We start from the raw sequence: 16794 nt of genomic DNA, 5'->3' as shown, positions 1-16794 counted from the left end.
CAGGATGTGGTAGGTGCACTGGCTGCAGTATCCATATTAACTTGTTTTAATGTTAGCTTCTGGTTTTATAACAACTTCATTGAGATAGAATTCACATACCGTAAGATTCACCATGTATGCGATCCAGTGGCCATTAGTATAGTCACAGTGTTGGTTAGCCATCTCTCGTTTCAGGACATTTTCACTGCCCTCTGTAAAAACCTCATACCTATTGACAGTCAGCCCCCTGGTCCCTGGCAGCCACTCATCTACTTTTTGTCCATGGACTTGGCTCTCCTAGACATTTCATGTAAATGTAATCATATAATATGTGGCCTTTTCTGTCTGGCTTCTTGCACTTTGTGCAGTGTTTTCACGGTTCATCCGTGAATATTGTAGCATGTATCAGTACGTCGTTCGTTCTAACGACTGAACGAAATTCCACTGTGGATGTACCACGTTCCGTTTGTCCACCCGTCAGTTGATGGACATTTTGGTGGCTTGCACTTTTTATTTGTTATGAACAGTGCTGCCATAAGCATTTGTGTACAAGTTTCTGCACGGACATAAATTTTCAGTTCTCTTGGAAGGTAACTCTGGGTTTAACATTTTGAGGAACTGCCAAACTTTTTTCCAAAGTGGCTACACCATTTTAAAATCCCACCAGCAATATGCGAGTGCTTGGATTTGGCTCAGAAAACCTTCTTATGAGCAGCACTAGTTAGCATTCTAGTGTCTAGTTTCTAGCCCCACAAATCACAAAGGTAGCATCAAACTTTAGATTGAGTGGTCTGGAAGCTGGACAAGTAGGGTTTGTATGCAGTCATTCACTCACCGCTCAGTCACACCAATTGGAACGAGATCACTGTCTCAAGTCAAGAGGGTTTGGGCCTTTTTACAAAACAGCTGTTGCATAAGATCAGCCTGGAGGGTGTCTCCATATCCTTGCCAGCACCTGTTATTGTCTGTCTCTTTTATTACAGCCATCCTCGTAGTTGTGCAGTGGTATCTTTGGTTTTGGTTTCCATTTCCCCAGTGACTAATTATATTGAGCATCTTTTCGGTGTGTCTTGGCCATTTTTATATCTTTTTTGGAGAAACATCTATATAAATCTTTAACTTAAAAATTGAATTATTTGATCGTTTTCTTTATTGTTTAGTTGTAAAAGCTCTTTATATATCCTGGTACAAGTCCCTTATCGGGTAAATGATTTGCAAATATTTTCTGCCATCCCGTGAGTTCTTTTTTCACTTTCTTGATGGTGTTCTTTGAAACACAGACGACTTCAGTTTTGATGAAGTCTAGTTTATCAATTTTTGTCTTTTCTTACTTGTGCTTTTGTTGTCATGTCTAAGAAACAATTGCCTAATCCAGGATCACAAAGATTTACTCCTGTGTTTTCTTCTGAGAGTTTCATAGTTTCAGCTCTCACATTTAGGCCCTTGATCCATTCTGAATTAATTTTTGTGTATCGTGTGAGTTAGGGGTCCGACTTCATTCTTTTGCATGTGGATATCTAGTTATCCTATTCAACTACAAATGCAGCTGGTAAAATAATTCAGGGCACTTTGGTTGCTTTGCGTCTCCTTATTTGGCTTGTAATATATTAAGTGTGTCTGTGAACATCTAAGTCTTGCAGATGGTTTCACAAAAGAGGGATTATTTATTCCACATACATAATATTAGGAGTGATGTGTCAAAACAAATGGAGCTGTTCAAGAAACTATGCTGGTAAAGAGGAGGATGTGAAAGGTGAAACTTTTTCACATCAGTTACATTGGATTTGACATGTCAGCTGGCATGAAAACATAAAATCTGGCCCACGCTCTTCCTTCTAGGCAAGTGAATGTCTGAACCATCCAGGAGATGTTCTCTTTGTGAATATCTCAAGGTTTGGAGACTTCACAGCTTCCCTCTGTGTTTCATTCCTGTTTTATCACTCTGCAGCCAAGAAAACTGTATGCTGGCCAATCTGTCCCCCAGCCTCAGAACCATATTTTATAGTCAAGTATTTTGGTCATTCTTAGGAGCTCTGATTTTTTTAAAAAGGTGTATTGTGAGGGGACTTTTCTGCATTTATTCTTAAAATATTGCTAATCTGTTCTACAGGTCTGGAGCACGAGTACCTGTGAATTTGTTCGTACTCTGAATGGGCACAAGCGAGGCATTGCCTGTCTCCAGTACAGGGATCGGCTGGTTGTTAGCGGATCATCAGATAATACCATAAGGTGGGTAGAAGTTGGTGTGCTGACAGGGCAGGCCAATTTTTGCCATATTTTTTGACTCCCCTCCCAGTCCTGATGTTTGAAAGACTCCGAGCCTTTGGAGATACTTCAAAAAAGAAACTTATTTTAATCTGTTTGGCTCTGCATACTGAAACGGGTAAACGGATTCTCCCAATACACATGGTTTATAACATCAGTTCCACCCAAGATCCCTTAATACCAGAACCTTTCAGAACAGAGGGCACTCTGGCCTGACTTTCTACTTTTCCTTACCTGTAGTTCCTGTCTCCCTTGCTAACAGCTGGGAGGAGTGTACTTTATTTATCTGTCTCGCACAAAGACTGCATTACAGAATCACCCACTCCTGTTTTGTCTTGTATTTTATCTCCCTTTCTTCCTCCCAATGCTCAATGACCTCAGCAATGACCTCGCTTTCTAATAAATAGGACTATCCTTAAACATTTTATTTATTAAGAACTTCCCTTAAATATCTATTTACCAATCCTTAATCATTTTCGCATTGTCCTAACATATGCCAGTACCTTTTTTATAACCAAATTGTTTAATGTTTGGGCAAGATAAAGACTGGTTTCAAGATAATTTTTAAAAGAAGGGAGGAAGGAGGGAATGAAACCACAACAATAGAGCTTAAACTGCTGTGCGTTTTCTTTTATCATTTTAAGTTTTAAGGTGTTATAAAAGTCAAGTGAGAACCTGAATCTTGGCACTTTGTATTCCTTAACTGTTGCAGCAGGTGACAGTCCTTAACTTTCTCTTTGGGCTCTCTGAGGTTCTACAGAGAAATAATGTATATTCCTTTATAGTTTATAGAGGGGACCACTTTGGAGTCAGTGGCAGTGCTGAATGGCTCTGTTCACAGTAGGTTAGAGAAGCCATCGTCATGGACACTAATGAGAATATTTGTGAGGGTGGCTGTGCGAAAATATTCATGGGGCGGATAGGAAGAGCTACTGGTAGGGAAGCTAAGAAAGGGTTGTTACAGAATTAGTTTGCTAACTTTGTTTTATACATGTTTAGTTTGCTATGATTTCTTTTTGCAAACAATGTAGAAAAATCAATAATAGGAAAACGTAAAAATCTCAGTCTTCAGAATAGTTGTATATAAATCATACGCCAAGATAAAGGCTGGATGTAGTCTCTGCGTTTATATTTCTGAGACGCTTCATATACCTCATGAGAGGCTCCCACTGTGACCTTGTAAACTGGACAGCCCTAATATGCAGGATTATCTAGGAAGGGGTGTCCCTGAGCCGCCTCAGGAGAGGGAGACTACCCTGCTGGTGCACTGGTGCCAACTTCAGTGGGCCTCATGGACTCGGGTCAGAAGTGCCTGGGGTGGAAGCCTAACGCCCCTGGCTGTACATCCTATATCCTCCCCCGACCCACACACAGACATGCCTTTTCTTCTTTACAGCCTACAATCCCTGTCTCCCCCCGAAAAGTCCTTGTTAGACCATTTGGCTACATGGTTTCACCAAGTCAGACATCAAGAGAATGCCTAGGGACTAAATATAATTGAAATTTCTTATTCGTTGATCTTATTTAAATAGTAATACATGCATGTGATTAAAAAACTGAATAAAAGGAAATACAATGAGAAGGCTTCTATCCAAATTAGTGCTTTTTTAAAAAAGTTTTTATTTATTTATTGAAGTAATTTCTACACCGAACGTGGGGCTCGAACTCATGACCCGAGGTCAAGAGTCATACGCTCTTCCAGCTGAGCCAGCCAGCCGTCCCCCAAATTAGTGCTTTAAAATATACAAATGGTATAAATATACATACATATCTTTCTGCATGGATAGCATGGACTGGGAGTGAGATAGACACAAAGAAGTCCAGGAGAGTGAAAATCACGTATGGGACAGATATGAGGAACTCCAGGGTAGTGTGAATCGCGTGGGAAGTTGTTTCACAGAGATCTGTTTTACTTTCAAGGCTATGGGATATCGAATGTGGTGCCTGTTTAAGAGTCCTAGAAGGACATGAAGAATTGGTCCGATGCATCCGGTTTGATAACAAGAGGATTGTCAGTGGGGCCTATGATGGGTATGTATTTCAGATTTTGAAATGCGCTGCTGTCACTGGATCTAGACGGAAGACGAGCGCTGTATATTTAGCAGTTGTGTATGTGCCGGTTCTGTGTTAGAGCCTTTCTGTGTAATGGAGGGCGGATGCTACTGCACCGCCCGCTCAAGTCAGGCCGCTCAGGCCCAGAAGGATGCCGGCTCTTGGCCCAGCTCCTACAGGAGCAGAGCCTCTGTAACTCCTGTGCGTACACTTTTTTTTTTTTAAAGATTTTTTGTTTATTTATTTGACAGAGATAGAGACAGCCAGCGAGAGAGGGAACACAAGCAGGGGGAGTGGGAGAGGAAGAAACAGGCTCCTAGCGGAGGAGCCCGATGTGGGACTCGATCCCATAACTCCGGGATCACGCCCTGAGCCAAAGGCAGATGCTTAACCGCTGTGCCACCCAGGCGCCCCACACTTTTAACCATTATTATAAACTTTGGGAGTAGCTTAGGTTGTGCAGGAATTCAGTTCTTTGCCTTAGCCCTAAATTAAGCCAGCTGTGTGTGTGTGTGTGTGTGTTTTCAATGATACATTTCCTTTCCCCTTTTGGTTAATTGAACAAATACTCTTTAAAAAGCCTCATGACTTTTTAAATGAGCAAATGGCAACTGTAAACCTTTCAAGGTGACCTTATGTATACTTCACTAACGGACTAGTTGGTCTGTTTATGCTCCTATTATTAACTTAGAGCATTTGCTTAGTTTGAAGAAAGGTATCCGTGGAATTTCACAGAGAGCCCTAGCTTCTGTCAGCAGCACCTACTCAGCTCCAGAGAGCCCCCTGATTAATGAATTTCGTGACATAGATTATCACATCAGGAACTGAATTTAGATAGCCTGAAGTTGTTTTCTTGTCTCCCTTAAAAAATACTTCTTCACAGTTTCAGCAATTCTGAGAATGTGGAGGTCCTTATTTTACCCAAAATCAAGTGTCATTGGTTTAAATAACTTATAAAAACATAAGCATGTTCTCCATTAGCTTTTCTAATAGTGTTCAGATGCACTACTAATTGCAGTTTCCTTTTCTTTTTCAGGAAAATTAAGGTTTGGGACTTGCAAGCTGCTCTTGACCCTCGAGCCCCAGCAAGCACTTTGTGTTTGCGCACGTTGGTGGTATGTCGTCTGTTGAAATGGGAGCGGTTCTTGCGCTGGAGGTTGGCTACCTGCAGATAGCCCTGCCTAGGTGTATCACAGGAAAGCTTGCATATCCCACAGTGTACCTTCAGAGAAATGCACAGTTTTGTTCATTTTGTTTAGCCAAAATCAGAGAATAATTGACGTTTACATTATAATTAGCTCCTCCCTAGGGAGCATTAATACAACTTAAAATGTGAAAGCAGGTGTCGTCATTTGTAGGTGGACTGGTTTCCGCATAGAGTATTTCCTTCCTATAGATTTGGGAGATTTCTTGATATGGGTATCTGGTTACATTATATTTTTATAATACAGCATATGTTTGTATTATTATGGTGGAATTTCCCCCTCAGTCTATATTGTCTGGATTAGTGCTTTGGCATATAAAAATATTTTATTTTTATATGCTAATCTTGCGTTAGCAACTTTGGCAGGCTCATTATTTCTAATGGTCTGGTTGCTTTTTTTCCATTAATGAGACAGTTGTTTGAAAATATTGATAGATTGTTCTTATTTTCAGTAGCTTTACCTTTTATTTTTATTTCTTTGCTTCTTGCAGTGATTAGAACATACAGAACTATGGTTAGGGCCATTCTTGTTGTCTTCTTGATTGTAATGAGAATGCTTCTATTTCACCATTAATTTTGATTTTGGCTGTGGTTGAGATAGATATTCTTGGTAATGTTAAAGACATTATCCTTCTGGCTCTGCCTTTTACAGTGTATCAAGCAGGGGTATTTAATATTGTTTACCTTTCCAAGATCCTTGGTGAAGCGATCACTTAGTTTTTCTTCTTTGACATATTAATGAGCAAGGATCTCAGATATAAAGATGAACTCAAAGCAAAGGCTTAGAGGGAGAAGCCAAAGTGGGGTGAAGGACAAAGGTCAGTAAGCTCTGGAACATTATTTAGAAAGCATGAATAAGTAGCTGCATTTCCAGCCTGCACCAGATCACTGATGGTGAGATATGAGGGATTGTAAAGGTCTCATTTTACTCATCTAGTTGTTATATTTCACAGGAACATTCTGGACGTGTGTTTCGGCTACAGTTTGATGAATTTCAGATCATCAGCAGCTCCCATGATGACACTATTTTGATTTGGGATTTCTTAAATGTGCCTCCCAGTGCTCAGAACGAGACCCGTTCTCCCTCCAGAACATACACTTACATCTCCAGATAACAGTCTGCACTTTACCCGTTTCAGGTGAGTACCTCCCCATGTTTAACCTTGCTCATTGAATTCACCTCCCCTTTGGGGCAGTGTTGTGATTTGGGTTCCCCGTTGATAGGTACCGAGGTGCTTAGTGTTTTTAGCTGCCTCAGCTTTGCAGAGTTCCAGTGTCAGGCTAGATCTTTATGGTCACATTAAAGTAAGGTTGAAATTGGAATCCTACATATTGTGGGTTTTCGCACTGGCAGACAGCGTGATTCCTGTTTTTTAAAACTGTTTTCCTAAATGGTTTCCCAGGTCATATCAATTTAACACAGGTAAAGTCCTTCAAATTCTGTTTTGGGGTGTAGGAATCTCCTTTTTCTCTTTCCTGTTTCTCAGTTCTTTTATTTGAAAAAAAAAAAAATCACCATCAACCAAACATTCAGAATTTCCCCTCTGTGCCCCCATTATAATCCACGCATTACTGCCGTTCACTAGAAGAGGGATCAAAGAAAGGTGTTTGTTGGGAGAGCCCCTAAAACCCGTTCTTCATCCATTAGACACAACAGGTGCTCTGGAAGCAAAGCCCTTTGCTCTGGTTACAGGAGGACTTAGAGCCATTGTAACCATTGATGATGGCATGTTTTGATTATTGAGGGTGTCCAGCCTAGAGGATGAGAAGCCTTGCTTGGCTGTGTCCTGGGAACCGATGGCCCTATTCATCTGGAGCAGTATTTCCAACTCTGAAAATTTTGTATGGGGCCCAATAAATTCTGTGCATGTTAAACTTTGCAGATGGAATAAATATGTTTGTACCTATCTGTATTGCTGTGTGTGTGTGTGTATATATATATGTGTGTGTGTGTGTGTGTGTGTGTGTGTGTGTGTGTGTGTGTGTGTATGTAAAGACTGATTAATAAAATTCATATTTATTTTAAAGTACTACTTAATACTTAGTGGCTCTTGATCATTATATATTTTCCCGTCCGTTAAAATAAAGTTTATGTGCAGAATTGTGAGATTCTTTTTGATGAAAAGATAGGGCTCCTAGATCACCAAGTTAGCATTGTTTCTAATATTTCTTACTTAAGACTCTAAGACCCAAAACACAGATGTCCAGGAAGTTTGTCTTACCCAAGGGTCAGGCGACTATAGCCAGAGGCCAGATTTGTTCCACTGCCTGATTTTATTCTCCTACCACAGCAAGCTAAGAATAGCTTTTTATACTTTTAAATAATTGAAAAAAAATTAAAAGAACAATACTGTTTCATGACACATGAAAATTATGTGAAGTTCAAATTCTAGTGCCCATACATAAAGTTTTATAATAGCCGTGCTCATTTGTTTACACGTTGCCTCTGGCCATTTTCATACTTCATTGGCAGAGGTGAATAGATGCCACAGAGACGATATGGGCTTGCAACATCTAAAATATTTATTATACAGCTCTTTGAGGAAAAGTTTGCTGACCTCCAGTCTTGCCCCTGTGCCATCTATTAGTGATAAACCAAGGGTCTGCATCAGGAATGGCAAATAAGCTTTTTCTTCCGCTAGCTGAATTTGATCAGCAGTGCCTGCCTGGAGTACTGCCTTTGGAAGGGTTCTGGGACCCTCTGTGGACCCCGACGGGATAAGTGCTGTGATGGGTTGTCAGTGTCTGCCTGGGTGTGGGAGGTGAGCAGTCATGGCCTGTTAGCCACACACATGGCTGCTGTTCCTGGTCCCAAGTGTGTGCATACCATTCTCATGATAGCGATCATCTGCCTTGCTACTTTCTCTCTGGATAGATTCTTCGTAAGTTGAAAAACGCTTATGGCAGAATTACTACATTTATTGAATAGAGTCTTAAAATAGATACTATAGGGAATTATAGGGGAAGAAAGCAAGGATCTCTTGAGTGATTGCTCCTCCCCACTTCAACCTCCCTTCCCAAAAGTCCTAAGGAAGATACAGGGAAGGAGGAATGGACCCAAATGAAAACTGGTTTCCCTCCTGGTCTTTCCTTTCCCTCTCCCATTCTCCATTCTGCTCTCAGTGAGGATCGCCTTAAGCCCTGCCACTGCCATCCTTTGCCTTACTGGCTTCCTGTTGTCTTCAGGATCGAGGTTCAGCTACTTCAGTTAGCTGACAGCAGTTTCAGCATCCAGCTGTTACCTTCTGTCCTCACTACCCACCCTCCCCATGTCCCAGTCTCCCATTACTCCCTTCCAAAGCCTAGTGTGGCAACCAGACTGAATTCGGTTTCTCTGATTACATTATAGTAGGGCAGCCCTCTACCATCTCCCTCCCCTTGTGTGTGTTATGGCTTTTAGACACCCCCACCCCACCTTTGCCCCTTTATTTCATCTGGCTTAATTTATTATTTGATACTGAAATAGTTTGCATGCCTGTCTCCTTCCCAGTGCTGAGGAGCTCCTTTTACTGTGGAACTCCAGTGTTCAGTGGAGTGCTTAAGTGTACTGTAAGCGTTTATTGATGTTTGTTGGGCAAGTGACACCCAGGGCCAAATGACCTATTTGTGTTTTTTCTCCTAGACCACATAAGAATTTGCCCTTAAATAGACAAGTGTGTGTACAGCTATAGTGTATGCCTGCAGTCATTTTCAGCAAATATAAAGATAATAACTCAGTAAAAAATTGGAATAAATATCTGAACTGGCAGGGTCAGGCACTAGGGAGATTCCCTACATAGACAGGTACCTAGATGTACAGGTCTCCCTCTGCTCTGCCCCTGTTACTGTTTTTTAAATCAATTTTATTGAGGTACAATTTGTGTAATAATTGTACTCATTTAAAGTGTACTGTTTGATGAGTTTTTACAAATGTGTATAATCCCTGAAACTGCCTCCATAATCAAGAACATTTCTATTACCACTTAAAGTTCACTTCTGTCACCTTTGTAGTCAAAGCCTGACCCCTCCCAGCCTTAGCAAACATTGACCTGATTTCTATCACTAGATTAGTGTATATTTTCTGTAGTTGCACTGTCCACTATGGTAGTCAGTAGCTACTTGAAGCTATTGAGCTCTTGAAATGTAGCCAGTGTGACTTAGGAATTAAATTTTAAATTATATTTTAATTGAATTTAATTGGATGTTTAATTTTATTTAATTATACTTAACTTTAAATTTAAATAGCTACATGTAGGTAGTAATTACTATTTGGACCGGCATATTTTAGAACTTCTGTATTTTTAAAAGCTTTTACATTTTGGTCTTTGATCCAATTAGAGTTAATTTTTGTGTCTGGTGTGAGGTAAGAACGTCATCGGTATTGTTTTGCTTTGTTTTGGTTTTTTAAATAGCTATGTAGTTGTTCTAGCACTATTTGAGTAAAAGAGTTTTCATTTCCCATAGAATTTGCTTTAGCACTTTTGTCCAAAAATCATTTGACCCCTTATTTGTAGGTCAGTTTCTGGACTCTATTCTAAGTCTATGATTTATGTGGCTGTCCTTTTGCCAATGCCATAGTGTATAATAATCTTCCAGCCTAAAAAAAAATTGTTTTGACTATTCTAGGTTATTTAGATTTTCACATTCAGTTTTGAATTAGATTATTAAATTCTGTGAAGAGGACTGCTGGGATTATAATTAAGACTGCATCGAATCATAATATCATTTTGGGGGAGAATTTGCATCTTAACAAATGTTGAGTCTTCCAATCCATGAACATGGTATATCTCTCTATTATTTAGGTCTTCAGTTTCTCTTGAACCAGTATTTTGCAGGTTATCGTGTAGAAGCCTTGCACATCTTTTGTTAAACTTACTGTATTGTTTTTCTTTTCTAAACCATATGTTTTCATCTGCACATTGCTTCAGCTGCATCCTGCCTCTGCTTATATTTTTCCACATAAGGGAAGCACATAAAATAGGACATGGACAATTGCAGTATAGCTGAGCTTCTGCAATAATGGATAGGTTCAGGGGAATAGGTGTGTCCGAGAACAATTTAAGCATAACTCTTTTGTAGTTTTGATATGTATTTTTGTCTTTATATTCAGTTTAGAGAGGCACGTGATAAAATCCAAGACATCCATAGTATGTTTCCCCTCTCTGGCATATTTAATAGGTGAAATTTAGAACATTGTAAACTTTCACAAATTGGACAACTTTTATATATTACTTTAAAGTGCCCTGAAACAAGATTGCTTTGGTTGAAAAATGAAATAGTGATCACCAATGGTGTTTCTCTCATTGGCTGTGGTGGAAAGGAAACTGGTGTTACTTCTTCTAGGCCTTCCTCCTGCCCTTTTTTTTGGGAATCTCAGAACAACTGCCCTTGTTATGATCCACAGTTATAAATCAATGGAAAAATCTTATCTGCTGTTTAAGGAGCACAAGCAATGAAACCTCAAATGTGTTTGTCTCTTCAAAGTGAATTACTTTTGACAACCTTGGCAGTCATCTCTATAGATTTTACTGCTCTTTTCCAAATTCTTTTCATTTATTGTAACATGAAAAAAATTATTACCATGTGATACTGTAAGATTTATGCATAATAAGAAACACTACGCTAATGATGATTTAACCTTGCAGTAAAATATTCAACCCTAAAATATAAGGTAAAACTATTTCTATGTCAGGAAATTTAGCAATAGATTTATTTGCTGAGTCATTTTTTAAAATTACTAACTCCTAAGAGCCTAATATATACAGTAGCTCTCTTTTTTATTACAAGACAATGTATGATCATTATCAGGAAATTAGAATAAGTAGATAAGCTAAAAGAAGAAAATAAATTCCTACTCATGGTTTACCATTGTTAATTTCCTTGTATAAGTCTTTTCAGGCTTCTTAAAATTATGGCTGAGAATGTACATGTTTTTTAAAATGCTTTTTTTCCCCTTTGTTGCAAAACTGTTCTATGTTCATAATGTCAGTATTTGTCTAAATTACCATTCCTTTTTTTTTTTTTTTAAGATTTTATTTATTTATTTGACAGAGATAGAGACAGCCAGCGAGAGAGGGAACACAAGCAGGGGGGAGTGGGAGAGGAAGAAGTAGGCTCATAGCGGAGGAGCCTGATGTGGGGCTCGATCCCATAACGCCAGGATCACGCCCTGAGCTGAAGGCAGATGCTTAACCGCTGTGCCACCCAGGCGCCCCTAAATTACCATTCCTAATGGCAAAATAATATTCAGTTGTTTGGATAGGCCCTGTTATGTATGTATATTTCCCCCCAGCTTTTAGCTATTACAAAACACATTGCCATGATCATTTCTTTAGCCTAATCTTTGCTTTTTTTTTTTTGAAGATTTATTTTTTTATTTGAGAGAGAGAGAGCATGAGCGGGAGGGTCAGAGGGAGAGGGAGAGAGAATCTCAAGCAGACTCCATTGAGCACGGAGCCCAACTCGGGGCTTGATCTCAAAACCCTGAGATCATGACCTGAGCCAAAACCAATAGTCGGTTGCTCAACTGACTGTGCCACCCAGGTACCCATAATCTTTGCTTTTATTACCATTGGATAAATTCTAGAAATATCTGCAGTATCTGGGTTAAAAGGTATGATGTCTAAAGACTTAGATGCACAGAGTCACGTTAGTCTCCAGAAGAGTTAGGTCAGTTTACATTCCCACCAGCAGTGTTTGAGAGTGCCTACTTCTTATCTGTGGGCCTTACTATTTTAAAAACAATACTCTTAAAGATCCTTCATGTGAAAACAGTGGCAAATGAAATTAAATCTCTCTTAAACTCTTTGAGAAGGATTCTTGATCTTTATGAAAACTGACAACCTTTTAGGAAAGTTTCCGTTAAAAACATACAAGCTTTAAAACAATCTCTCTCTCCTCTCTCTCTCTTTTTGTCAGAGAATTTTAGACGTAAAGGTAACTTTTAAATCTTTTAGGCCAGTGGTTTAGTGCTGTGTTTGGAAAGGATTGTGACCCATTAGTGATTGTGAAATCATTTTAATGGATTTTGACTTTGTTTTGATGAAATTTAGAATAGAAAATGTCAGCCTGCATCGTATGTAGTAATGGTAAGTTTAGGTACGTGCGTGCACGTGTACATATTATGTACATGGATGAATGTAGAGATTATTACTAAAATGTGTTTCTCGCTCAAGGTCATGGTCAAAACAATATGTAACATTCAGTAGTCTTTCCCTCTACACTGTCTTGTCCTTTTATAAATGATTTATTTCAGAAAGAAGTAACTTCTTTTTTTTTTTTTTAAGATTTTATTTATTTATTTGACAGAGACAGAGACAGCCAGCGAGAGAGGGAACACAAGCAGGGGGAGTGGGAGAGGAAGAAGCAGGCTCACAGCGGAGGAGCCTGACGTGGGGCTCAATCCCATAACGCCGGGATCACGCCCTGAGCCGAAGGCAGATGCTTAACCGCTATGCCACCCAGGCACCCCTGAAAGAAGTAACTTCTGATTAGTGTTCTATTTAGAAGGAATACTTTATTTACTAGCTTTTGCATATTTTTGTTTCGCAGTGATAGATAAGGGCTCTCAGGCAGGTATGAGACCAGCCCTCGTAGGCTCTGGATGTCATAAAAGGTAATACTAAATCTAAAGTCTAACATGAAGTATATATTGTTATATGCATAATTTTTAGCAGCAAGCACTGACAGTTGACAAGTTATAGTCAGTGATCTCATTGAGTCCCCTCTCTGTCCCTAAACGGCTAATGCTTTGAACTAAGCAATGTCTCTGAGCCTTCGTTCTCTAATTCGTCAAGTGGTATCATAGTTTCTATCTCACAAGGTCGTTGCAAGGTTTAAGTAAATACGATGTCTGGTATGTATTACAGTCAGAACAACTTGCAGCTTTTATTTTTGATGCTGATTACATTTGAAACTCGTTATTGTGTCATGTGTGCACGAGTACGTGTCTGTGTGAATATGGACGGACTGTGGTGTGTATCTCCATGTCTAACCAGAATATCCATCCGTACTCCCTTTGTTTTTTGTTTTGTTTTGTTTTGTTTTCCCAGGGTTTCCTAGTCTTGAACTACTGGCTACATGGCTACCAAATGCCTAAGGGAGTTCTTCACAGCTGAGTTATGAAGCTGGAATTGGTTCTAGACGCTGGGTAGATGCAAAGCAGCCTAACTCTTCCAAGTACCAACGTTTCTCACCTCCGACTCCGGCCTCTACTTTGAGAAGGATACCTTAGCTTCACCGACTTCCAGTAGGACACAAGCCCATTTCCTCCCCCCATCAGTGAAAAAAAATCTAATGCTTCAAATGTAAACTGTTCATATAAAAGGAACGTAGAGTCTGTTTTACAGAAGTAAATCGACCATCAAGAGAAGACTGGCCTCTAATTTATATTGCTTTGCACTTTGGTCTGATATTAAGAAACAGCATTCTTCTTTGGTGAAATTTTGGGTGCCAAACACCTACCCAGAATGTCCAGGGCTTTCCTTTTCAGAAGTTAGCATTCTCCTTTTGACCGTCCAAGTCATTATGAATTCTGACCTGTATTAGGAACATGTTGGACAGTGGAAAAGTGTCTCTGGATTGTTTTAGTAATATTTTTTGGATTATACTTCCTTTCTGTACCAATTTCTTTTAATTTAAAGAACTATAAGCCAGGTTATATTATCTCCCAACAGGTAATATAGCTCTTTTCTTTTATTAACTGCTCTCTCTGTGCCCCAGCCATCTCCTGATATTTGGTGGAGTGACACTTTTACACGTGTGCTTGCCTCCTAATTTAAAATACTGTATCCGCATGTAGATATAATGTACATAACAGTTTAACCTCAAGGTTGCTGGAGTCAGGGCCCCTGTGCCTGAGACACTAATACAGAGTGTGTTCGCACTTAGCCATGGGCTGGGCTCAAGAACCTGATACCAGGGTTGATGTGGATTACCTAGAACTCTTCCTGCAGTATTCATATGGTATTTTTATTTTGTCATTGTCATTTTGTGTGTATGTGTGTGGTGTGTGTGCTTTTAATGGGCATCTTGTTTTAAAATGTAATTTCTGAAGTTTAACACAAAATGTTTTATTCGTTGTGTAGCATATATAATAGAGAGGTACCTTAAAATTTTTGTTGTTGTTCTTTTCGTCCTAAGTACTCCTGAGTACTAGTGGTCACTTCCCATGGTATTCATTTGACTTCACTGTCAAAGATCATTATTCTGTGCATTAGTAACCCTGGAAAGGCAGAAATGAGAAGGTCCTATTGACTGGGTTTCCTGGCTCTGGAATGCGTGTGTCCCGGCGTGGATGGCGCATCCTCACCAGGGCGGTAACAGGGCCCGCTCATATGGTGGAACCCGTTACACCAGGTCAGGTTGGTTCAGAGGCCCATCTCAAGTGGAAGGGTACTCGTACGTGGTGCAAAGCCTCAAGCTCATGAATCCCATTCCCGTCATCTCTGGTGTCACCTGCTGCTGTGGCCCTGGCAGGTTCTCCAAACTCCCAAGTGCTCTGCAGCCCGAATGTGTGAATGGCACTGTCACGCTGACCATGCATGGAAAGGACTTTGGCATTCGGTCGGCACTCCTTTTCCCTTGTTCAATATTAGGTTCTGATTTGCCCCTCGCCATTGTTTCCAAAGATTAAGGAATGTCAGTAACATTTTAAAGGACCAATAAGAACCTCCTGTTGACTAAACCCCTTCCCGTGGCAGCAGAGTCTACTACTAAAGGGAAGGCCCGGGGCTCTGTGTCGTCCGTTTGCATCGAGAACGGTGTGGGGATCAATGTGTGCGTATGTGATTCGTTTATTGGGTTGGCTTGGCTTTTTAGGTTTTCTTTTTTTCCTTTTTTAAAAACACATCCTTCCCTCCCACATGTTACCAAATTAATTTCTATTTTTGAGAAGTTGAGTCTCCAAGTGTAAAAAAAAAAAAAAAAAAAGAAAAGAAATCTCTATTCGTGAGGTGGATGTTGTAAGCTTGACAGTGGTTGTGGAAGTGAGTTAACTTTTCCCACTCTCCACGTGACAGCTTTATATCGAACTGGTTAGGAGAGCCCAGGGGTGCGGGAGGGGCGGGGGGAGGAGGCAATTCTTCTGAACGAATGGACTTTTTGTTGTTGTTTTTGCATGTTTAATCTAGAAGTTCTTGTTCCTTGGGAAATCACGGCCTTCGAATATGCACACAACCTTTGAATTGTGCCTACTGAATTATAGCAGGGGACTTTGGCACCCAAGGAATTCTGACTTTCTGGGATTATGGTAGAAATTCCCAGCCGTACCCTGGACTTTATTTTGCTAACCATAATTGAGCAACTGTAAATTACTGCTATATTAATGTTTTAAAGCACTGGGATAGTCTAATTCTAACTTGTAATTAATTATGTTTGCCAATTATCTGTTTGAAATAAATTTGTGTCTGAACAGCTATTGAAACCGTTAAATTGTACAGATATTATTCATGACAGCTTTGTACTGTGGAATGTGCTTAATAAAAAACAAAAAGTTTGACTTTTGTCCAATAAATTGCTAAGTAATGTCAGTAAATCAAGTATGAGTATTATGCAGTACACCTAATCTGGCTTCATGCAATTGTTACTTCAGCTACTAATTCAAAGCCAATACTCTTAATAAAGTGTTGCAAGACTCTCATGCTCTGTTAAGAAATTTTTCAAAATCCTATTAATGTTCTTTCAGTAATTCAGTGACATACCACTCAAGTTCATAGATTTAAAAAATCATCTGCTCTGTAAAGTGGAGTTGAAAGCAACTGCTTTTTGGCTCTTGAGAGGTTTCTGTGAGATAATGCTAGTGCGTGCCTTGGGGTGTTTCGCTGAAAGCTCACTTTCACCGCAGGACCCTGGAGCTAGCTTTCCCGTAAGTTCTTAACTCCTCCCGGGTGACAGGACAAATACGAAGCTGGCCCCTTCCGTGTCCCAGGTGGGCCTGAGGGTGAGCGGATCCTCAGGTTCTTGGAGAAGCAGGTGGAGCTAGGAGAAGCGCTCTTGCCGCCGGCTCCCTGTAAGCGGCGGACGTGGACTCGTTCGGTTCTCCACGTTTGCAGGTGCACACGTCCCTGGTTGAGTACTCCAGCGGGAAGAAGACCGTGCGTGTGTGCAGGGCTCTGCCCAGACGTCCCGAGTGGTAGCGGAGGTTTCCGGATGACTAGCTCTCCCCCCTGAGCCCACCAAATTGCTAACGTGGACCTGGGGGATGAGAGTACTTCTCTACGGTGCTGCCTCCACCGTTTTTCTTGTGTTTTAAAAATAAGTAATGTGTATATGGTTAAGAGAACCTATTTGCAAGCCACAGAAAGTGATTCTCTTTC

General features: G+C 40.2%; 1 protein-coding gene across 5 annotated transcripts in view; it reads left to right on the top strand.

The window, feature by feature from the left end:
• The window catches only part of FBXW11 (F-box and WD repeat domain containing 11), a 121788-nt gene extending 105670 nt beyond the window's left edge, over positions 1-16118 (top strand). For all 5 annotated transcript variants that reach the window (XM_026510968.4, XM_026510965.4, XM_026510966.4 and 2 more), the window contains 5 exons: positions 2090-2208; positions 4165-4275; positions 5333-5411; positions 6454-6639; positions 13531-16118. In XM_026510968.4, the coding sequence (XP_026366753.1) occupies positions 2090-2208; positions 4165-4275; positions 5333-5411; positions 6454-6615 (471 nt within the window). In that variant the 3' untranslated portion in view covers positions 6616-6639; positions 13531-16118. The remainder of the gene's footprint in view (positions 1-2089; positions 2209-4164; positions 4276-5332; positions 5412-6453; positions 6640-13530) is intronic.
• The last annotated feature ends 676 nt before the right edge of the window (positions 16119-16794 follow it).

Source organism: Ursus arctos, unplaced genomic scaffold, assembly GCF_023065955.2.
Source record: "Ursus arctos isolate Adak ecotype North America unplaced genomic scaffold, UrsArc2.0 scaffold_15, whole genome shotgun sequence".
Classification (NCBI taxonomy): Eukaryota; Metazoa; Chordata; class Mammalia; order Carnivora; family Ursidae; genus Ursus; species Ursus arctos.
The sequence above is the reverse complement of the archived record's forward strand: the minus strand, read 5'-3'. Positions and strand labels throughout refer to the sequence as shown.